The sequence below is a fragment of the Gambusia affinis genome, linkage group LG18, assembly GCF_019740435.1.
Source record: "Gambusia affinis linkage group LG18, SWU_Gaff_1.0, whole genome shotgun sequence".
Classification (NCBI taxonomy): Eukaryota; Metazoa; Chordata; class Actinopteri; order Cyprinodontiformes; family Poeciliidae; genus Gambusia; species Gambusia affinis.
Window position 1 is genome coordinate 13,915,569 of NC_057885.1, and position 24,560 is coordinate 13,940,128.

The 24,560-nt window shown below is 36.6% G+C and overlaps 1 protein-coding gene across 6 annotated transcripts in view; it reads left to right on the plus strand.

The window, feature by feature from the left end:
- The window catches only part of LOC122820601 (glucosidase 2 subunit beta-like), a 158,495-nt gene that overhangs the window by 29,596 nt on the left and 104,339 nt on the right, over positions 1-24,560 (plus strand). For 5 of the 6 annotated variants that reach the window (XR_006368836.1, XM_044098162.1, XM_044098161.1 and 2 more), the window contains one exon: positions 21,551-21,637. The exons of the other annotated variant lie outside the window; for it this stretch is intronic. Coding sequence is in view for 4 of the 5 variants with exons in the window: in XM_044098162.1 (XP_043954097.1) it covers positions 21,551-21,637 (87 nt within the window). In the remaining variant the exon portion in view is untranslated. The remainder of the gene's footprint in view (positions 1-21,550; positions 21,638-24,560) is intronic. 6 annotated transcript variants of the gene reach the window in all.

The following is a 24,560-nucleotide window of genomic DNA, read 5'->3' on the forward strand; positions in this document are numbered from 1 at the left end:
AATAAAGAGCTTGATAAACTTTCCTCTCTTGCACTTACAAGTGGTGATCATATTCTTTTTCTTTTCTTTTTTTCTTTGTTCTCTGATTCAATTTGTTAAATTTTCACATCTTTTTTTATTAGTTTTTCTGCTTCTTTTCCCCTTCCCCTATAAGAAGCTTTGGCCTCCCCAGAAAATTCACTTTCCACTTCAGTGGCCCAGATAATTCAAGAAGGATTTTCAGGAGAACAATTTGATGATCAAAGGGAAGCTCGACGCTCAGAAGGGAAAAAGGGTATTTTGAATCGGCTCTCCCTCTGTGTTCCAACATTATGTTATAGCCTTTCATTACCGTAGAAACCCCTGCGAAGGTAGGGTTACTTTAGTTCAGACAATAAATGGTAGAGAAGCGAAAGAAGGGAAAGGAGAGACGTAATTTTAGTAATGAAACTTAAAGTTTTGCACAGACTGAACTTTTAGCGCTTCTTTATTTCGCCTTTATTAATGGGACAATACCTTCATAGAGCCGTCGATGTGTGACTCAACTCGAGCCGCAGCAACATCTCTGAGAGCAGGAAATTGCTTTCTCTCAGCCTATACACGTTTTGTGCCGAGGCGTATATCACTTATCCATCTTTCTACCTGCTCACATACCTTTAAAGCCCTCTCCTCATTCTACTAGAAACAGTCTGAGAATACTGCATGTTTGCCGTTTGAACTGGAGAACCAGAGTAATCCTCCATTTAAAGAAAGAAAAGCCAACTGTGGGGTTCATGCACTATTTAATGTTGATGAGACAAGGGAAGAGTTGAGGGAATTTAACTTTTTGCAAGTGTGCAGAACAAAAAAGAAAAAGAAAATAATCCTGTAGGTGTAAGGAAGGGATTTCTCTGCAACAGCTAACAGTCTAGGTGAAGACATTTGTCGTGCTTTAAAATTTAAAAATGGAGGCTATATTTTAGGTGCTCAATTATACGTCAGAATAGCTTAAAGGTCGAAATTATGATAGTGGAGTTTTATTTTAGCGGCGGAGGCAATAGTGCGTAAACAAATTGCTAATAAAGCTGAATTTCAAACTGCTCATAAAAATTACTTTTTTTAAACTGCAGTCACTTTATTTTATGACCAAATGTGGAATTGATGTTTCTTTTGTATTTTTCCTACTCTAAAGTGAAGCCCCAAATGATTCAGGCCAAATTATTGTCAGATTTAGGTAACCAATCAGTTTTTCTGAAGAGTCCAAACTTCAGTCTGATTTGTGGAGGCCAAAGATTAGGGTGGAAGAGATCCTCATAAAGACATTGCAGAAAGCTGATCGGCAATTGTAAGACTGGTCTTATTGCTCTAATGAAATCAAAAATGATTATTCCTTTCATTACCGAGAAGGAGTTGTCAACATGATATTTAAATAAATACATGATTTAAAAAAATAAGTTATTTCTTTTTTTCCCCACAGAAATAATCTATTTTTTTTTTCAAGGATTGCATTTGAAAATGTTTTATTTTCCATCAAAAAGCAAATTACTTTAAATCTGTGCCTGCCAGTTTGAATAATTTCACAGCAATTTACTGAATTTCTTATGCAAAATTGGTATTTGTTCAGTGTCTTTAATTGTCTCACAAAGGGGGAAAATTAGTGTTGCAGCCAGGCATTTCAAACATACAAAAACAACCTAAATACCCACATTGGCCATGCAACATTTTCCTGCATGTTTGAGGTATTTCCTTTTAAGCATAAGAGAAGGTGCACCCTAAAAAAATATACTGCTAGTTTTAGGTTTTAACTATGGTATTTTCAGCAAAGGACGGTAATCATTTTGGACCCTTTGCCATTTTGTAGTTAGATAGTTTCATACCTGACTGTTTTTATTTACATTTTTAAGAACTGCACTCTACTTCAGGCTTTTTTTCAATAATTATATTGCTTAGATGAAGGCAAAGGCTATACGACTTAAAGGTGAGGTGGTTGTTTTGCTTCTCCGCCATTGTATGCTTTTGTTTTTGGAGTTTTTGTACACAACCTTTTTGGGTAGAAATAGAGCCAAATGTTCTGGAACATTTTGTGTTGACTATGAGTCAATTCTTACCCCCCTCTAAGCTTGTCGCAACAAGCAATAAATCAATTAATAGCATGATAAATTAAAACAACCTAAGTAAGTTCTATTTGCATGATTTATTGTTTTTCTCTTTCACCTTCTACCAAAAACTTAACGATGAGACTTCAGTTTGGAACAACGATCTCAACTAGCTCTTTTTTTTTTTTTTGAAGGACAATTTTGTTTACAGAGACTTTATAATTCATTTAATTTCTTTCTTTCTTTGTTTATTTTGGATATTCAAAATATCTTCAAGTTGTCATGTTATATATTCATTAGAATTTAAAGTTTGTTGATCTTTCAAAATGTGTTCTTGCATTACATCATATGTCATATCATATTATAGTAATATGACTGTGGCAATCTGTGACGTTTTTCTGTCCCTCTGTCAGTGGACTGTGTTGTGTGAGGATTGTAACTCCACAATAGACGTGGACCCAGAAATGGTGCGTTTTTGGTCAGTTTTATGAATATATGGACTGCTTTTACCATGGAAACAGACAAAACGACACCAAACTGTACGGCTGTGTGAAAAGGAGGCATTTGTTTACGTTCTGTATCTGAAGTGAAGTAAATCTAATATGAATCCAACGAGTATTATCAACATTTTCATGCTATGCTAAATTTTGAAAACCAAAACGCTGCATGTTTTGTCAGGATTTGTATTTTTTAGAAACCCATTGTTGGTTTCATAATAGCATAAAAAAATCAATTAATTAAAAAATTGTATTAAATTGTACTACTGTGTGAAGGTTGGTTAGTTGGTGTAATTGTCACAATAAATTTTACAAAATATTATGATAAAGTCTATATTACCCATCCCTGATAACTACTATTTTAGTTAGATTCAATGGTATCATCACAAGAACTCAAATGAGATGTAATTAATCAACTGATCTGAGTATGTTAGAAGTATTATAAATCTTCCAATGTGAACATTTTTTATTACTCGCTTATCCATCCATCCATCCATCCATCCATCCTTCCATTCATTTATTTATGACTAAGATAATAGTATTTGCGAGGAATTGATGGTACACTGTCCAAAGAAAGAACCAAGAACCCTGAAAATGTGTTTTGAAAATGTATGCAATTTTCCAATTAAAGAGGTGCAGGAAGATGGCAGAGGGAAATCTGTTCTATTTCATACAAATAGTTTATTCTGTGGAAGGTCAAAAACTACGTGAAAACCAAAATATGGATAACAAAAATAGGCAGCGCATTCTGTTCTTCTTATCTGATATCAAAAGCCCTCTTTAAGCTGTTCATCCACTCTTGACATTCCTCTGTCACAGCGACAGCTCGACAGCAACCCACAGAGTCCCAGAGCACCTGCCACACAAACAAGCCTGACATGATTTTACCTTCCCACCTGGGCAACAACGCTCTCCTGATGCTCCCGTCAACATCAAGCGTTCTGCACAAAAACAAAAACCGCGTTGCCCTCCCTCTCCTCGTCACTGCTGACCAAGGTTGGCCTCTGCTGACCAGCTCTGTGCACCATCTGTCTGAGCTGGTTGACATTTGGCTCTTGCTTGAGCTGAAATCTCACCTCAGAGGGGGCCCTGACATGTTTGCATTCTGGACTTTTTTTTTTTTTGGCAATGTGTGTCAAAAGAGCACATTTCTCCTAGATTTTATCTGAACTGCAGACAGGAAGGTTTGCCTTTAGAAATGTGAGGCGGGGAGCAGGCAATGCATATTGAATCTTAATGCTTTACCGTCGTCATTTTATCACCATTTCCAGTTAGTTTGGTATCTCTGTTTCTGATTTCAATCAACTGAAAGTACCTGAGCAGACACACGAAAGTAAAAGCAGGCGTTGTTGTACAAGTGTATGTTGATGTCTCATTAGCCACCAGAGGGGGGCAGCAGCCTTCTAAGTTAAACTCAGGTTACTGTAATAGAAAATGGAAAGTCACATTCACAGGTCATTTAATCTCTTTGTTTTGTCACAGGCTGGGCCTCTGGTGCTGCTTTTCTGCCTCACACACACTCACAAAAGCAGAAACATCTCTCTTGTTAGGAAAAATTCTCCTTCGCTTGCGAGATATATTTATGAGACTGTTTTTATACAGCTGGTTGGATGGCTGGTTTCATAAGCCTGCAGTGATTCTAAGATTAAATGTGGGCTCTCAGGAGATTCCTGGGCCTGTATATGATTACTGTTTAACAGTGTTGTTTTTTTATTTATTTATTTTTAGCTGTAATGGGTATATGCGAGTTTGAGTCTTCTCTTCCCTCACTTACAGTAACTTGAAAGATTATTACATTGCCTGGCCATAAAAATAGACAATATCTGGATTTAACAAAGCAAATCCGTATTAGCCTCCAGTTGGGTACGGGGCTGATTTCTGCGAGAAAAAAATTCAGGCTCACCCAAACATTTATCAGGCTTCCCTTAGACTCCTTCACTGCTGAGCTAGATCTGCCATTTACCACTGCTCCTCTGCTCATCTGGTTATTTGAGTAGTTAGTAGAACAAAATGTCACTCTTACTCACCTGTCTGATGCCTAACAATAGTATGGAAAGGAGTTTATATGTAGGCTACTGGTCCAATTATGACGAAGTCAGGCTGGGTGAAACACAGGCTGCCAAAAAAGTAAACATTGTGAATGCCTCAGTATTGATGGTTGAACTAAAGCATGTCCAGCAGTAATAGATTTTTTCAATGTTAAGACTGACATTGTTTTGGAAATGGATGTCATAAAACCCAGTGACACTTAAAGATCACTGACGGTTGAGAGAAGTAGAGACGTGTCAAAAACTGATTTTCTTAAAAGATTTTAGTTAAGTTAAAGCAACTTCTATCTGGCTTTGTGAAGCTGTATATGGAAGGATGGAAGCTAAAGGGGGCAGGTCAACAGCACAACTTTATCACCTGCCACCCCACATGTCACATTTTTCCCTTTCTGACTGGCGTGCTTTCGACTCGCATAATTCGAAATGACAAGTAGAAACATGTGGCGGAGTTGTGTGTTTTTTTTTGTTTTTTTTCAGAACTGAGGTGGAGAAAAGTTTCTTGCTAGGAAATAAAAAACCAGTTGTATGTCATGCTCTTGTTAGACTGGAGGAAGGCAAGGTAACTTCAGAGGAGAGGCTGCACCCCAGTGATCCGCACGATAACGGTAAAGGAGTTTTTGTTTTTGTAGGCTGAGCAAACCCTGACACTTCTCGATCTCTTGCCTCACCCTTCACTAATCTTCCCTGCACTCATCTTTTGTTATGTAACTGTCACAAGATTGGATGTGCTTGAGGTTGCTTGGGTGCTGCAGTTAATGGAACCTGTGGGAGGTCATAGGCAAGAGAGGGATAGAACACAATGGAGAGGCTGCTCCGGCAAGTCTTGACAGAGATCTAAGACTTTTCTGACTGTCTTGCTGTCCAATAACTAAATTGCCCTGATTTTAATTCCAGAAAGCATGAGAAATATAACATAGAATGATGCAAGCAGTCAGGTGTAGGGGGTATGAAGCGCTTTAGCTCAATTACTGACAGTTCTAGCTTCCAAGTTACCCTGACAAACCAGGCTTTAAGCAACCCCAAGGCAATCATCTGTGTCCTTATCAGCTCTAACCACTTGACAAATACTATTGATGTTGCAGCTGGGTAACTGCAGCTCCAGAGAACATGGTACAAACCGAGTGGTAAGCCACATAGGGACATTTCAATCCACTGGGACAGTCTGTACCAGCTCATCCTCCTTTAGTGCATTGATTGGTGGTGTTTTACTTTATTGACATAAACACGGTTTTAAATACCTCCTTTCTAACATCTAGGGAAACAAGTTAGTCGAATTATCCTTTCGTTCTTCTAATGAAACTGTATATTTTTAACGTAATAAAGCTGAGGTGATAGTTTATTGCAGTTTTTACTGTTAAATAACATGTCTTGTTTCTTTAAACTTAATTAATGTGTATCGACACATGTATGCTTGAAAAAATTTAGAAAATTTGTTCTGTTTTTAAATCAAATACATTTAAAAACACTTTAAAGGTATTGTGCATAAGCAGCATGGGCCATGTGACTAATAAATTAGGTAATTTTACAACAGCCTAAGTCGTTCATACAAAATAAAGCCACAGTTTTTGTTAAAAAAAACGTAAATGACTAAAATTAAAATGAATATTCGTTCTCGTTTCAACCCTTGCCACAGATTCTCATTTGGATTTAGATCTGGATTTTGACTGGACTCCTTAATTTTCACATTTTTTCCCATCCAACTTCTCCATTAGCATGAACAGGGAAGCACCTCTACAACATCTTGCTGTCACTGCCAGTTTTAAGTATGGAGATGTCATGTTTTAGGATGATGTGAAGAGTTGGTTTTGCGCCACAAAAGTTAGGTCTTTGTGTCATCTATCCAAGGCTAATACTATACATTTTTTCTATATTTTGAATTGTAAAGAATTTGTCCACATATAGATGTCTACTGATGCCTAAATGCAATTGAAAGACCTGGGTTTGACTTACCGAAAGTGATTTTTATTGTAGGATCTAAAGAGTGCAGTTTTCAATATCTTAATGTGTATTTGACTGACCTCAAGTAGTATATATTTATATAAAGTGCTTGGATAGTACAGTCTCAAGCTAAATGTTTCAACACTTTTCGCACAGCACTTTACTAAATTGTGGTCTCATAAAGTACAACAATACCGACAACTAGTGTTCCTAAGGCTCCAGTTCAACCACAAACACAACAATACTCTTCTTGGAATCACTTCTCGAGCAATTTACACTGTAAAAATCTATCAAGAAAAACAACAAAAGCCTCACGTTAAATTATTACTCCTTAAATTTGGAAGACAGGCTCATTTGATTTTGATTTTAAACAAATGTAACCTAATTTGAGGTTTGGAAAATCTGAAATAACGAATTTGATGTTAAATTAGCAACTTATTTAGATAAAATTTCCAAATTACAGGCAGCATCATATAGCCAGTGGTGCTTTCAACAGTATATTTGACAATTAGGATATCATCAAACTGATATGGCTGCATTTGAAAACATGAACTTGTCGTCATCTTTCTGTGATATTTAATTCTCCTAATGTGTCTTGTGTTTGTTTCAAGCGTTTCTTGAATTCCTTTTTGCTGCTTTGTTCTGTGTTTGTTCATTGTACAACAGCAGGAGGTCTTTCAAATCAATTTTGGAGCTTGGGAACATTGTTTACAGAAATTTGTTGCTCAGCAGTGCAGATATTCACATCATTCTCATTCTAGCTACTTTGTTTGGTCCTTTGAAGCTCTGAAACATTTGAGTGAAAAGTCACAAGTTGCATGGGCTCATGAAAGGGGACTGATTATATTTGTACAGAAAAAAAAATTATGTTTAATCAAAGTATTGATAATAGTTTTGGCTCCACGAAATGTTAGTAGTGATGAAATTTGGACATCCAAGCATTGGTTTTGTAAAACAAACGATGTCAAGAGCACATAATAGAAACATTTTTTAAACCATTTTAACATTTATTAGCAATTAGCATTGGTAGCATAACTTGCTGCAACAGCTGATTTTCTAGATTTTAAAATTTCCTACATTGTATCAAATTTTGTCACCAGTTTACCAACATTTCTTTATCCAACTTGACCAAAAGCAGATTAAACATTTTAAAGGATAAAGAAAAAGTCACAATTTTGTAGGTCATTTAGCCATTCCGTTTGCTGAAGTTTCTTGTCCAACAAAAAATGTTTGTTGGACAAGTGTTTGTTCCTTAGCTGCTGTTGCTCTAAGAATGTAAAAGAAGATTCACCACTCAAAATGATTGCACAAAATATGTAACAAAAAAACTTTATTGTATTTTCGTCGTAAATACAAAAGAGGCCCTGTGAAGCAACACACTATTCAGTGGACATCTATTTTAAATTGTGAATGTATGCCTAAGCCTCCTTAGAATAAAATATGTGTATATGGACTTAAGACTTGTGTGATATGGAACATTTTATGAGATTAAATGTATGTGGAAATCATTGAGTTAAATAACGCAAAAAAAAAATAAAAAATCTTTTGTTCAGAAAACTGTGTAGATATAAAGCAATAAGCTGTTCTCTTCACTTTCTCTAGTGATATTGAATAGTAAGGTACATAAAATGTTATGCAACTTTGTGCAAATATAAATTAAATGTGGAGAGTTGTATGCTTATCCTTTTCTGCTTCTTGTTCTTCTTAACTTTGCATTATGAGATGTGAATACAGAGATTCAGATAACTGGATATTATATTTCTTTTTAGTACTGTGCATTTACTTTATTGCGGAAAAACACATTAGACGATTACACTAATACATGATGATCACAGTCAATGTTTTCAGTATAAAGCATGTTATGTTTTGTTGAGCTTACCTACAATGTTTTCCAGGCAATCTGCTTGATTTAGTTGTTTTTCTAAATATCAAGTCGCATTAAATAACATCCTACACTGGACAGAACCTCTTGCCTCTGAAAGAACATCGAAGCGCTTTAACTTGTTTGTGGGGGGTGACTGTTGATGTGTTTGCCGTTTCTATGGCGACCTCCATCATAAGACAATAATGAAAACTCTCCGAGGCCATCAGGGTGCAGAAATAGTGCATGTCCTCAGCGTTTCAGCCTTACGTGGGGCTCAGAGGAGTTACAAAACCTAACGTTCTCCCTCAGAACATTTCTCTCCTGCATCGTCTGAGGACTTCTAAGACCGGCAAAAATTGGGGCTTGCTAGCAAAGGGATGACACATGGAATGACAAAACTCTCAGTGTCTGTCTGTCAGACTTGGTCTTTATCCGACTGACATTTGCTGGCTCAGGCTCATCCAGGCTCCACAGAAAGCCAGGGATAAGAGTCAGACACAGATGGCTTTTTTTCCCCCTGAATTCTGTTGAGCACAAGATTTATAATGGAAAAAAAATGTTCCCAAATCCACATCCTGTTTTTACCAACTCTCAGAAAAATAACTGAGATTTGCTGTGGTTTAGACACCTAGGAGTTATCTCCTGCAATATTCATACCACTTGAACTTTTGTTACATTTTTGTTGTACAACAACCACAAACTTCAGTGTATGCACTTTGGTGAGGTGTAAAAAAAAAAATAATACATTGTTTTCAATGTAAAAACAAAAAGTAAATTGTGGAGCATATTTGTCAAGAGCTCAACAACAACAACAAAAAAGAATATTTGGAAATTTTGAATTTGGTTCTTTATAAAATGCCACCCCTACATTTAACAGTTTGCCAATTGCAAAATACTTAAAGATCCAACCAAAGCATTAAGAGTTGCTTGAAACCAGGCTTTTTATTTTGGGCACATCAGCAACTTACAGAAATATCAATTAGAGATGAAAAGCTCCCTGCTACTCCTCACATAAAATCCAGTGGGTCCATTAAATAAATTGAGTCCATAGGGAACCAGTTGAGGTGGTTCGGGCATTTGATCAAGATGCTTCTTCTCTTTGTGTGTTTTCTAATCATTTACTACTTTGGGGGGAGCCAAGTAAGAACTTTCTATATTAAAGGAACAATTCATCCCCTCTGGTCAGGGGAAATGCCTTGGGATGTCTTTCAATGAGCTGGAGTGGGATGTTGAGGTGGTGTTGGAGAACATTAGTGAATAAACAGATTCATGAAGACCAATGATATAAACTTGTTGTAAAGCAGTATTCCAAGCTTTAAACATTTCACAGACTGCTTTTCAGCCCATCAGCTGAAAATGGAAAGAGTATAGCTCATCTTCAATCAAGAATTGATACCCACCCAAACAGGAGAGACAAAAAATGTAGCACATGCAGAAGGCTTTCAGTGGCATAAACCTAAACCTCCGTCTCACCAAGGATGCATACATTTCAGTTTAAAACGTGGTAGCAGCATCAAGTTGTGGGCATACGTATCTTTAGCTCAGAGGAAGCAAGTTGGGAACATTTGGAAGGATGGATGAACCTGAAAAAAGTTCACCTTCAAGCAGGACAATAACCCTAAACATATAACCAGAAATAAGTTTAAAACTGATGTATTAGAATGGTCCAGTCAAAGTCTAGAAACAGTTCAGAATTAATGTTCACAGATTCTCTCCATCCAAACTGACTGAGCTTGAGCTATTCTATAAAGGATGGAGGTTACACATGTCTTTCTTTACATGTGAGTACAGCTGGTCAAGACATGTTGCTAAGACTTGTAGCCGTAGTTACAATTAGAGGTGGCGCCACAAAGTATTTTCTAAAGAAAGGCATTTCCAGATATATGTATTTACATATATATATATATATATATATATATATATATATATATATATATATATATATATATATATATATATATATATATATATATATATACATACATATATATATATTTTTAAGTAAAAGCGCTCTCTGCTGACCTAAGTTATTAGTGATTAAGTCTTGGTAGGGGTGTTGTAACTGAGGAGATGTTCCCTGTATTCTGAGTGAGTCAAAAGAACAATTCAAGACTGCCTTGTGCCATTTAAAACTGATGAGCCAGAGCCAGCATGCAGGAGGAGAGGGGAGGTGTAGGTGTTAAATTGATTGGCGAGAGAAAAAAGCATCTGCTTTGCAATCGCTTAGCAGTTGCCTCAGAAGCAAGCCTGCCTTTGTTTCCAAACAAGAATACCCACTTCTGTGTGCCGAGGAGTGTCGCCTTTGAAAGAGGGAAAGAAATCGTTGCATAAGAAACATTTGAAGACTTCTTTTTTTTTTTACCCTGTTTTGCAGCTTTCCAAGACCTTGTTCTATTTTTTTTCCCATTACCACCTCAACTCAGATTTTTTTTCCCACCTGTTCTTCAGCCAGTTCAGAGTTATTATGTGGGCAGAGAACAAAAGACAAAGGATACGGTGTTGGAGTCAGCAGCTGATCCAATGACAGCGAGGCGAGATGGTCTCAGGTGTACCTGCTTCTCAAGTAGCACTTCAAATTAAGAAAGGTTGTGATTGAGGAGGCCGAGGAGCGAAAAAGAAACTGGGGCATCATGGGAGCTTGCATCCTGTGTGACAAGTTCCTCGGTGCGTGCAAACTCCCCGACATCAAGAAAAGCAAAGAGACAGGAGACCTGAACTCTCCGACCTTCCCAAAAGTGAGACCAGACTTGCATTATGCTGAACAAGAGATTCCTGACTCTGCACTTCTCTTATTGCAGCTAGCTTAGTGTATTTGTCTCCTCTAAGTAAAATTTGATTTTCAAAGCCAAGTTTTCAAGTTTAATTTACCAGCTGCTAATGAATGCACAAGAAAATCTGAAGAATATAGGCTTCATTAAAAGTTTAGAAAAGGGTTATTTATTTTTTTATTTTTTTAAAATATGGAAAATTAAGGATTTATGACAAACCAATGGCTTCAGTTCAACATCCCCACGCCGAATGATGAAAATACAGAATAAAATTGGTAGCTTATGTAGTTTGTTCCTTTTTTGTTCAGGTCTGGCTTTACTCACATTCACAATGACTTCTTTTACTTGACAAAAAGGTTTTGCTTGATTTTGCTGTTCACTGGACCAGAGTTGTTTTTGTTTCGGTTGTCAGTGGAGGTAAAGATTTTGTAATGTATTGAGGATGGTGGACAGCTGGCAGGAATCATGGACGTCTGTTGAGTATGTATGTTTGTATGTCACATGACAAACTTTGAACCCAAGCTTTTCAACCAACAGTTACCTCAAAAAAAAAAAAAAAAAAGACCAACAACTTCTTTAAGTAGTACAATATTTAGTGAAAACTGTGATTAAAACAAATTATGCTCAGCCAAATAAGTGGGGGTCTCTGACTAGAACAAAAGAGTCATAAGATGCTGGATCTGATGGACTTCATGTTTCCTGTAGACCATAAAGCTTAGGAATACAAACATATTCCTGTTGCTACAATTGGCATTAGTGGAATATATTTTTTAAGTAACAGAATTGTGGATTAGCAATTCATGTTAAATAGAGAAATATTACATAGGTCATCTATTGGGAAAAATTCTGCTAAATAAATTAGCATAGCCTTATATCTTGTAGCCTTGTGTTTTTGAAACTTAGTTGGTTTTTAAACCAGGCTGGAATGTGGGGCGCATACAAATTCTCTTTATGTTTCCTTTTAACGATAGAAATTAAGCTTAATTGCATTCTGCTCCTGTAATATTCCTCGCACAGCTCGTAGCCATTCTTCCATCATTCTTTAAAGTCTAGCTGGCTAATTAATGAAGCTGTCAATCATACAATACATGCAGCACCAAGAGGAGGAAGAAAATTCTTTAATTGGAAAACGTTCCCTCTTTTCCCTTGGAGAATAACAGTTGAACGTCTTTTATCTGCATCTTCTAGAACCATTTAGAGATTTTCAAGAAGACTGTGGTGAGGAAAGTGCTTCCCATGAAGATCTTTCTCCAGAGCAGCAGATACTTCATGGTGAATAATGGTGGCTGCCAAAGTGGGAGGTTTGAGATTGAAGGTGTTTGGTTTATCAGGTTAGATTTAAATGGAGGGCTCTTTTACCTTAGTAAACTTTTTTCACCCTCATAAACTTTGTCAGTTTTTCTCTAACATTTTTCAGCTTCTATAAGTTGTCTAAATCACAAAAACATTTTTATTTATTTGCTGTCACCGTAATTTTTTTTTCCAGCCAATACATCTGCCTCTTTTGTTTGTTGCAACTGAATGAACAAGAAGCCTTGCGTACCGTGTAAATGTAAATCTGCTGGTGCATCTGAACACATCATCATCATCATGTTTCCGGAATCGCTCAGTTTCAACCCTAACCCTACCCTAATAATCGAGGTGACTCAGCCATGATTGATTAGTCCCCAGTTTCTGTCCAGAAAGCTACCAAGACTCAACAGTTCTTCACACTTGGCCCATCTTGAGGCCCTTTGTGCTGATTCACTGGTACTGTAGAAAGCTCCCCTTCTCCCTTAGTGCCTTTCCTGCTCAAGGCTCTGGTCAAGAAACCTCTGCAAATAACCCCCTGTAGGAGCCAGGTCACTTTCCATCTTGTATACTGACAGGCGCTGACCAGTCCTATGTATTTGTAGAGCTTCCTCTCAAAAAGTGTCTTCCAAATGCTGATAGATTTTGCCTACATGGGTATCATGCTTGTTTCATGGCAGACCTGTCTAAAGTGTTTGTTTACTCAACATCTCAATTTTACGCTTGTCTGCTCAGAGAAAAACATTTTCAGTTAAAGTTGCAGTGGAATTTTTCAGTCTACATGTTTACATTTGTGATAGTAGGTAGAAAAAACTTTTTTTTTTTTTTAAATGCTGGCACTCTTAATAGTTGTTGTGGAGAATTAGTGTCCTGAAGATGCCACCCTGCTGCTGTTTTCTAACAGAGCTTTTTCCATGTGCTGCTCATTCTGCTCCCTAAATGTGGAGTCAAAATAAAAATGGTTCCTGGTTCAGGCTAGTGGGTAGGGGCTAAAAGAAACTAACCTCTGGGTCATTTCATATTTGTACCCCACAGAAACAGAAAGTCATAGTTTTACCAGTTACAATTTTTTTTCATTTTCACCAGCTTAAAGAAACAGAGTGTAGAAAAGTTTTGGCTACATTCATTTTGAATGAATTTTGCTCTAGGAATTTTGTTAGAAGAAATTATAATTTTTTTTTTCTCCCCTATTGAATGAATGCACTCAAAAGCTTGGGATTTTTTCAGATCAGTGTGCAATAAAAAAAATATTTATTTAAAGATCTTTTGCACATCTTTGCTATAAATGTGCTCCAAAGTGAATTTCTACTGATCTGTTATTGTGTACAGGACCAGTTTTGTTGTCACTCTCGTTTGCTCCCTCACCGTTTCATTTACTTATTTTTTACCCATGCCCACCCCTCACTCCCTTTGCAGAGTGACATTTATTAATTAAATATGGTGTTCTGCCGCAGGATGTGCTTCCCTTTCCACTATCTCCAGACACTAATAATTACATTGGCATTTAGCTCCATGATAAGCCGACCCTATGGCCTTTATGAAATGTTCCCCAGGCCCTAATACTGAGGAAAATATAGACAGATGACAGGCTGTAAATCGATCCATCGGTCTGTCTTCTTACTTTTTATCTGTGGAGAAGAAGCAGTGTTCATTAGTCTGACGAAAGTGTCTTGCCACACCACCTTTTATAAGCATCGCTAAAAGTGAGCTTTGCTCAAAATGCTACTGGGCTATTTTTGTTCTTATTTGGGCTGATGATGACAGTTTAGTAGCATTAAGTAAATGCCATCACCCTTTGGTGCCACCTTGATTTATGGTTCTTCTGTACTCCATCCTTAAAGTTTAAATAGGTAGTCATGAGCTGGCACCATGGGAACTATATCATCTGAAACTATGCATATCTCAAGTGGAAACTAATATTATTGTAGCTCAGTATCATTTGAGGAGTACTGCTATGCCAGAGGTTAATTCACACACAGAATATTTTCTTTGTCCTAGATCCTTGGGATTTCCATTGTAAAGATTTCAGTGAGGTTTGTGGAGCATTTGGAGAACACAGAGTCTCAAACTTTAACACATTGACTGAAGAAACAGTCTCTCCTTGTTTGGGTCTTATTTAGAAATGTCCAGGTAGAGTCTGTCTTTATTGAATATCCTACTTTATCTGCAGTGTTTGCATTTTTTTAAATGACTGGATTACAGGTCTCAGTATATTCTTAGGTTTTAAAAGTCATAGTTTGAGACAGTCAGTTTTACATGATACCATTCTTATGGTAGAAATTGTCAAATGTCAAGGTGGTGTGATAATCTATGCATGTTTAGTAGCATTGGGAATTGTATTTCCTTTTGTAGATTGGAAATACCTTGATTCCACAAAATTGCTCGACCTTACTAATGTTAGCAAATTGTAAGAATTTTATTCGGATACATACCCAGTCTCAGTATCTGCCACAATAACTTTCTACAAGAGTCCAGTAAGATGTATTTTGCCTCTGCATATAGAAATACAATGTTGCATTTAAAATGTTATATTTTGAAGTCAAGTCTCGGTAACGGTCGTCTTTTACATGGTCAAACTAATTATCTCTCACAGCAGCTTTAATACGCAAAGAAAGTTGCAGGAACAAACTGTCAACCTCACTTATTTTACATCAGATTAAGTGAAAATGTCCAAAAAGCTTTCAGAGTATTAAGTTTGATTAGCCTTTACATAATTACTTTGCCTAAGGTGGCCTAATCAGCACATTGCAAGATGATTATGTGGCTTATCACCATTAGCTCAATCAAAGGACACTTCAGTAATAATTACTGTACATAATGATTTTGCTTGTAAAAATCTCTAATGCATTAGTAAGTTTCGAGGAGTTGTCGGGTCTTATTTTATTTTCTCAAAAATGGGGTTATTAAAAGCAAAAAAAATCTTTTTTACTACCAATATTTACATTTAATTCCACAAGCAGATCCTTGGTATGCTTCTTTTGAAAGAGCCTCCAACAGAAACCCCATTTTTCTATGAGGGTCTCATGAAGAGGATGTTCAGCATTGTTGAGGAAAATTGTGGAGAAATTTGCTGTGATATGAATCTAAATCTCAAGTACATCTCAAGTGCAGTATTTTCATTTTAACATAAGACTTGAAATGATTTCATCCTTTTTCTTTTATTTATTCAGTTTAAGAAACATTCTTTAAAACTTTTTGTTGCACTCTTAGTAGACTATGCCCCCAAACCCTCCAAAGTAAGGCATCCTGTCACCTCATCGAACTCCTTTTGATGAAGGGAACCAGCATCTCTGCTTAAATCTCCCTTCAGATGATGGAGCTCCTCACCTTATCTCTAAGCCTGAGTCCAGCCACTCTGGGGGAAAAGCTCATTTCAGCATCCTGTATCTGAGATCTTGTTCTATCTGCCAAGATCCAAATCTCATAGGTGAGACATAGGTGAGGGTCAGAACACGTTAAGGCTCTGCTTCTTCTTCAGACCAGAACATTTTGAGTAGTGTCCAGTAATACTTATTCTCTGCTGTTTTATTAGTTCTCTTTAGGGTCTAGAATATCTCTTAATGTAAATCTTAAAAAGCTTAGTTGGTTACATGTCTGAAATGCTAGTTAGAACAGATATTGCATAGAAAATTTGTGAATTGAGGACCTAGGCTTACTTTCAAATTATTCAATAAATGAGTATCATTGATTACTGATGCATTTGCTTAGCATTTTGTGTCGTCTTTCTCTTGAGTCTTGAGTGACGTACTACTATATCGCCTAATAATCTGTACCTTTTGTTTGGCATTCTGCCTTTTATTGACCAGATGCTGGCGAAATTTAATTACTTATATGATAATTATTAGCAGTAACACAATCTCGATATTGTCCATTGTTGTGTCGCAAAGTAAGAGAAGCCACATACAGATTTGCACATTGTTGATGTGACGATCCCTCCTTCTTTGGAGACTCAATGCAAACACAACCAGGGCCATCACTAGCCGGGTCCTTCAGTGCCAAAAGGCCTGTTGTTTGGTTTGTTTCTGAGGAATTCTGGAATTGGAAAAATGCTAACAAACAGTTTTTTTTCTTTTTACTACCTTTGCTGGCATAGTCAGTAATGCTTTCACCATGTGTCTGAATATGGACAAAAAACAAAACAAAACAAAGGCCATTGTTTTTTTTTTTTGTTTGGTTTGTTCTTCTGCACTTACTGATTGCCTGTTCATTTTGGAATGAAACATCAAATGTCCGTGTCAATCATTGTCCCTTTGTGCCAAAAGAATTGCATGTTGAAATAATCAAAAAATAAGACCAGTCGAAGTTAAGAATCTTTTTCAGACCATAAAGTAGAGAGAGGAGGAGAAATAGACGGCGTTGACAGAAAGACAGACAATTAAAAGCAGCAGTCAGAAAAGCAGCAAGCACCCAGTCGTTCCAGAAATCCTTTGCTTCTCCTTAAAGTGTGCTGTAGTTCACCTTCAGTAGTCTACATTGGCTGTTGGTGAGCTTTTCACACTAAACAACCACATACCCATGACGAAAGATCACCTATTTTTTCAGATTGTTTCACAAACTAGTGCCAAAAACTCTGACTGTGTGAACCCCGTTTGGTGATTAAAAAGAACACAGCATAAGGGACTTTCAGACTGGCTTTAATTCCTGAGACAGGGGAATTAGAGTAAGTGTGCTTCTCCTCTGCAGTCTGTGCTCTTATACCAATACTGTGTGGGAGACATAATATTTTCACTTGTGTGGGCTCATGGTAATAGATGTCTCATCTCTTTGTTTGTGCTGTTTCCACATATTTGCAAGGTGATACATTTCATAACAGACTGGAAACCCAACATTCTCATGCCAGGTAGATATAAGTGATATTTGTGCCTCTGGAACTATCTGGATCTATCAAATAGCATATCTGTAACCATGTTATTTGATCTTTCGTCTCCTGTAAGGCAGTATCTTCGCATAATGTTTTATCTGCTTCTGTGTTAGTTTGACACTATAAAGTGTCGAGCTCATTCCTCAGAACCGTTTTCACACGTTGAGTTACATCTATTCTATTCAGGGATGCAGTTTATAGACCAAGGTGAGTCATTACAAGCATTTATTTTAGGCAGTGAAATTTATTCAGTATAATTTGTTTACTGGTTTTATATTTATATTTTAGTAGGGGAATATAATAAAATATAATGATTTTCCACACTGTAACTTCTAAGGTTGCTAACATGTCACACTGTGTGAGCAAGATGATATAAAAATTCTTGAAATTAACTTTGTTTTTAGAGCTAAGGGTGTTAAGACAAGGCCTGACAATTAGAAGAAATACATTTTGCAGACCATCACTGTAAAAAATGTATTAAACTTTTACTTTAGTAAAATTACTAATGCATACAGCTACTCACAATACAAAAGAAGGTGGGATATGTGCTGTAGCCATTTCTAAAAGTTTGAATAAAATAACACACCATCAAATTTTTCGTGTTATTTTGAAGAAGAAGGAAAAAAAAAAAACAGGACGGCTAAACTGCAGGAGCAAATTGTTTAAAAGAGGATTCAGGAGAGGTAAATAGGAGAGAAAAGTGGGAAAGTAAAAGCCACATTCACTCTAGTGCCTTCTTGTCCTCTTCTGGTCTCTAAATTGATGCCCTCATTTTTTTTCCACATCATCTAAGTTCCCAGTTTACTGTCTGTCACTTTGTACAAACTCCAAACCCTTGAAATTGAAATTGAAATGGGTGCTAAAGAGGATGAGGTCGGACATATGAAGGGTGAGGTTTTAATATATTACTATTTGTTGGGAACATGGGTGTTTTGATTGTCTGTTTTAATGCTGTGATATTTTTTAATCAATTTTATTTGAGAAACTTGAATTTTCTTTGAAAACTAAATTGATAAAAATAAAAGTTTTCTTTGTTAAAAAAAAGCCTTTAAAAGGTTTCAAATTTAAGTTGTCGAAACCTGCAAGAACCCTGCAAACAACTCCTAGTAAAATTGTTTTTTTTTTTCTTTAATAATTGAACAATAATTATTTAGCACTGCTTTCGTCATAATCAAGATCTTTTCAATTTTGAACTAATTTGTGTTAACATTATCGCCACCTGCTGGAAATATTGTCCGATATTTTTGATTGGAACCCAACAGACTGAGCAAATAAAGATTTACTTCAAAACCTGCTAATTAAGTCTCACGAACAGTTTAGTTACAGTCTAAAAGAAGATTTTCATCTGCTTGATGACAAAAAAAAACCTGTCAAGCCAGTGAGATTAATTAAATCATTTACTGGTGAGATTTATTAAAAGTAATGTTAACGGTAGCACATGAGAACAAATCAAAGTAAATAGAGTTTTTGTGTTTCTTGTAACTGAGAAAAACACATTTAGTCCAAAATCTAATTTCCTGTTGATATCTCTCCGCCTATCGCCTTAGGTTGAGGTTGTTTTATTTATACTCGGGTAAATTTGTTCTGCAGCCAGAAAGCAGCTTGGCACATCAATTTCAAAACAGCAAACATAGTGCAAAGAAATTTAAATGTAATAGACATGTGAGAGGAAGGATACCCTGAACATCAATAATAGATGAGAATATAAAAACATGTCCAATGTGTTAAAAACAAGTTTCAAAATCTCTGTAAAAGCACATTTTTTAGTGTTAGGTTTCAGGCTTTAATATTAAAGTTAGTAAAAATGTCTGGTTTATTTTTCTCATTTACAGCAGCTAGAATAAAGTTGTTTTTTGGGGTTTGTTTTTTTTACTGATGTATTCTGCATTTAGGGAGTAGAAATGTCCATCATATCTACAGCTCCGTCCATCTGTTTTACCTACCCAATGTCAGGAACAATTGTGCTCTCAAGTTTTCTTACTCTGGAAAATTGTATTTTTCAGAGATCACAAATGATAACGCACAAAAAACTTTCTTTCAATCATTTTTAGTGATCGATTGAAATTTATTATTAAACAACTTTGGTTGCTTTTTCTAAGTCATTATAGCTGAAAGTAGGCCAAGTTTCCCATAGACGAGTTCTTACCTTTAATTTACCATTTTAACATTAGTGACAGTTTGCATTCTATTGTAATGAGACACTTATAAATATTATTTATCTATAAGTAATATCTTAAGGATAAGATATTACTCCCACTCTCCTTGGGGAAAAAAAACCTTTCCATTTCGTGTTTATTCCTGGGTTCTCCTGTCTGAGCCTCACTTTTCAGATTTTGTTAATGTGCTTCAAAAATACTGAGTTTAGGAGACTGCTATGGTAACTTGACAACCTTTACATTTTTATTTCTACCGCATCTAAAAGAAGTTGGCATGACTTTGTGTTTTGGATCATTGTCCTGATGATCCAGGTTAATGACCGGAAATGTTTCTCAATTATTTACTGATACTTGCTGTGTTCATTTTGCCCAAATCATCTTTGATCCTCAAAACTACCTCTGAGTTTCATAGTAGGGATAGTGTGTTTTTCACTAGAGGCTGTGTTTCCTCTTAAGAAAATGTTTCATATATGATTGTTGTCATTATCTATGTGTTTAGTGTATTATAAGCTGAATTGTGGGCTGCACAGAGGCGCAGTTGGTAGCACTGTTGCCTTGCAGCAGGAAGGTCCTGGGTTCGATTCCCGGCCCGGGGTATTTCTGTATGGAATTTGCATGTTCTCCCTGTGCATGACGGGTTCTCTCTGGGTTCTCCGGCTTCCTCCCACAGTCCAAAAACATGACGGTCAGGTTACTTACTTACTTACACACACTTATTTAGCAGCCCAGAACAGGGATTAGAACTTGGGATCCAGAAAAACTACCTTAGCAACTACTTTTTAGACTCATCTTCTTCCAAACCTGAAAAGTAATTAGACCAGAGGATACTTATATTTACCTACCAACCCAAGCAGTTTTCCTGTTAATTGAGGCATGGAATAGTTAGTATTTCTGACTGTGGCTTAGTTTCTACAGAATGTGGCTTTACAATTGATTTGGACAGAGAAAGAATGACTTATGAACATCTATGATACAGATGCATATGCTGTGAGGATGTGAAACCAAGCCATCTTTGTTCAACCTCAACCGAGATTACATCAAAAGGGATGAAGGGGCTGCTTTCACAAATTCCCAACTGAATCCTCCAAAAAGTGAACTTTAGCTTCGAGCGACACTCCTGTTCAGCTCAGTGTTTTCTCTTTAACATCCAATTTCAGTTTGTCTTTGACTGAGAGGCACAGAGGAACTTGATGCCATTTAAGTTTGTGATGATTCAGTGGACCTGCCTTCGCGTCTACATGTCCAAATCCACAGTTGTGTTTATTAGCTTAGCCTAATTGTGCGTGGAATCTAAAGGTCAGTGCCTGCTGTGATGTATAATTCCCAGAATGGCTTCCAGGTGTCACTGTTTCCAATGAATAAACTCTGAAAACTGTTTCGGTTTCCATCCAACTGCTGCCATCTTTTCCCCCTCAGTGTGCAGCAGTGATGCATTTTCTTAAATTTTCATTTCTCTTTTATTTATGTCCTTCCACACCATCCTGACACTGATGGGCATCTACTGATACAAACCGCCTGAGTGACTTCTATTTCAGCTGGCTAAAGGCTGCAGATTAATTTGCTTGTCAGTTCTTTTCCCCCTGCGGAAAACCATTTGTGTCGAGATGGGAAGAATGATATGCTTGTCCTCTGGTGAATTAAAAGATGCTGACTGTTACTGCAGAAACACTCTTCTTGATTAATAGTTTGCTTTCTAGAAGCTTAAAGTTCACCTTGGGGCTTTAAAGGTATGTTTAAAGAGAAGGACATTTGAGCAGGTTGAGCAGAATTGATATTAACTGGAGAGTTTATCAATTATGCAATGCATGTTTTTTTATAAACTCATACCTTTGGAGGCAGCCTGCAGAAAATACCCTATTATATTAATGTCTGTACAAGGACCCTAAACATTAAACGGTTTAGATGAAAGCTTAGGCATAAAATTAAGGCCCAATCAAAGCCTGCTACTATCAGCTTTCCTTCTGAAATAACTGCAGTAGGTGAGATTAAAGAGATTCTTTTCTATCAATGCTTGTATTTAGATGATTTAACAGTTTTTATTTATTTATACACATTTTTGTACTATTACAACCAGACTTTGCTGGGTGGAGGCCACCAAATGGATCTGAGCAAGTTTCAAAACACCCTCTGGGACGTCCTAATACGAGGCGATGACTACAAGGTAAGATCAAACACTTTTATCTAGATCTTTCATTGTTTTCCTGTTTCCATTGTTTTCATCTGGTTGGTTCTTTGTTGGGTATACAAACGTGAAGCTTTCTTGCAATTGTATTGAACATTATGACAATTTGTAAATGCTCAAAAGTTGAAATTTTATTCAGATTTATTGATTTGTTACTGGTCCAAATTAACTGTGCAGAAAAAATTTCTTCCATTGGAGTAGCAAAAGCTCAAGAAAGAAATGCTCACCTTTACTCAATGGAGATTAAAGGTATTCCCAGTTTTTACTGATGCTTTCTAAATGAGTTTGTAAAAAACTGGTGCCTTTACAAAATGTCAGGTACTATCAGGATTTCTTTTCAGATAATTAAAGTAGCCAGTGTTAAAAGAAATTGCTGATTGCTCTGTACATGTCTTTGCAAACTGCAGCAGCACAATCGTCATAAATGAGCAGTTGAAAGAAAACAAAAAGGAAAAAATGGTACTTTAATCCTTTTTAAGCAACTGTCTGCCCTCTGAGGTTAACAGCTTAAAATATTCAGGAAAAAATCTATATTTGTTTTCAAATTTCTATGGGCTCCATTCTAAAGCAAGAACATCAAGCCGTTAAAGCCGGTCCTATTATGGAAGTATATGGCTGTAACATTCCACTCATCCTAGAGTTTACGTAAGCTTAGTATTTTCAGTGTATCCTTATAAATGCATGAGTTATTCTTGACAGGGATCATATGTTTATTTGATGTTATTTAAAAATTCAATTTAAACAGCGTGAGAAAAGCTGTAAATGTGCAGAGCAAACATATAAGAAGTGTTGTTTCAGAGAATTCACTGCTGAAATTCAGTGACTCAGAAACAAGTGTTTGTTTGTACAACACAAGTCTAAAACTACTCCCTGTTTGCGTCAAATGTTTCAAAGCTTCATTACTCCTGTAGATGTCACAACATAAATTACCGTATTTTACTTCGCTTTGTTTAATCTGCTCTCACTTCCAAAAGCGGAAGCATTTCTTTCTGAACCCAAAATTATAAACAATGTCTTATATATATTTATATATATACCCAACAGCCAAAGCCTGAAAAAAACCGCTGCTCGTTTCTCTCCATCTCCCGAACAGAGATACCATCCTTTCATTTCCGCTCCTTCAGATAAAAAGATGAGACGGGAACAAGGCGAAAGTGAGGCCTATCGCCGGGCAGCAGTGATTGAGTCCCTTCACTAAGCCACGACGAGAATCTGAACAAATAACTGAGTCTGATGATAACTAGCTAGTCATTTCCATAGACAAAAAAAAGAAACATTGGGGATCAGATTAGATTTCACCATATGCCAGGCTTATCTCTGTGCTGCTTCACAGAATATGAATCATAAGGAAAAACTCCCGCACCCCATCTTTTAATAAAGATGGGGTGCGCCATAAAAAAAAAAAAAAAGAAACGTGGAGCAGAAATAAAATGATTTTATTTCTACAGCTATTGCTAGGAGTTTTAACATTGGGTTTTGGAAGCATGTAATAAAAAATCATTTATATGCTCCATCGCTTCTATTTGTGTTTTAAATAAACATAGAAACAAACCTTAACAGGTCATTTTTTGATTGGACTCCTTGAGCTGTAGAATATACTATCCTGAAAGAGTGTAAGAAACAAACATTTCCTCTTCTGCTCAAAGACAGTACAATGTGCTTTTTTTATTTTTCAATTAAACCAAACTGGCACAAAAATGCATTTAAAACTATGTAGAGTTTAATTTAAATCTTTTAAATTCTAAACATGTATGCACGTGATGTCATACACATGTACAGGTAATCAGGTAGTTGAAAAAAGGCATGTAAAAGGCTGAAAGTTGTTTGTACTGCAGGATCTCTGACTGAAGCAATGAGCTGAGTTCTCTAGCATTGAATTTGGAAATTTCTGAAGACTTTCTTTACCATCCTCCCAATTATCTGTTGGCAACCTAAACTAACATCCTTGACCAGCCTGGTTTGTCACGGTTGTAGATGTTTTGAACTGTTTAATTCTTACTCTGACTTTAGCTACGGGCATGTTCAGACCATCAACTATTTTCTTGTAGTCATCTCCTCTCTGCCCCCCTGCAGGCACACTCACATCCACTTGCTGCACCGTAAGGACTGATTGAGACTTTATTTATTTATCTGTTTATTGCTGAGGGCACCACTCCAACGTTATGTTCTAGACACATAATGACAAATACAAAAAAAACATACTTCTTTTGAAAATCAACACTTGTCTGCCTTACTCATGAAAAACAAGAAGTCTTGTGGAGAATAAAACATTGTTTTAGGTCCATGGTTGTGGAGCATAAAAGTGCTTTAAGGATTAGATTTATTCTTCAGACTACAAAGATTGCACGGAATGTTATTTGCAAGCTACAATAAGTTTGGTTCTTTAATCGACCCTCAGCTGTACGGCTCTTGAAAAACACTCTCTGGCTACTTTGTTCACCTGTTTAATTTCTTGTTAACTCACATAGCAAATCAGTCAGTTACATCTGGAAGCAAGAATTTGGCTTCCAGCAGCCCATACATCCTCGCATGTATGGGCTGCTGCTGGTGTCATAGTTTGAGGGGATATTTTGGCCCAATTTCTGTCCCTTAGTACCATCTGATTACCACTTAGCTTGAGTTTTATTACCAACCTCATCCATCCCCTTGTGATCACAGTAAGTAGTCATGGAGCAGATTCCTAGACAACACTGTAAACCTAAAAAAAAACAACAACCTTGAAATAGTTTGCTTTGCATGGCACTGTTGAATAGACTGTGCTCTAAAGGTCTCCACAGCTAATGGATTATAATTCAGTCTCAACAAGGACCAAAATCTTCCAGGGATATTAGATATGTTGTTGCATCTATTCCATGAAGGATTGAGGCAATTCTAAGGGGAAAATGCTTCTAACCTGTTACTC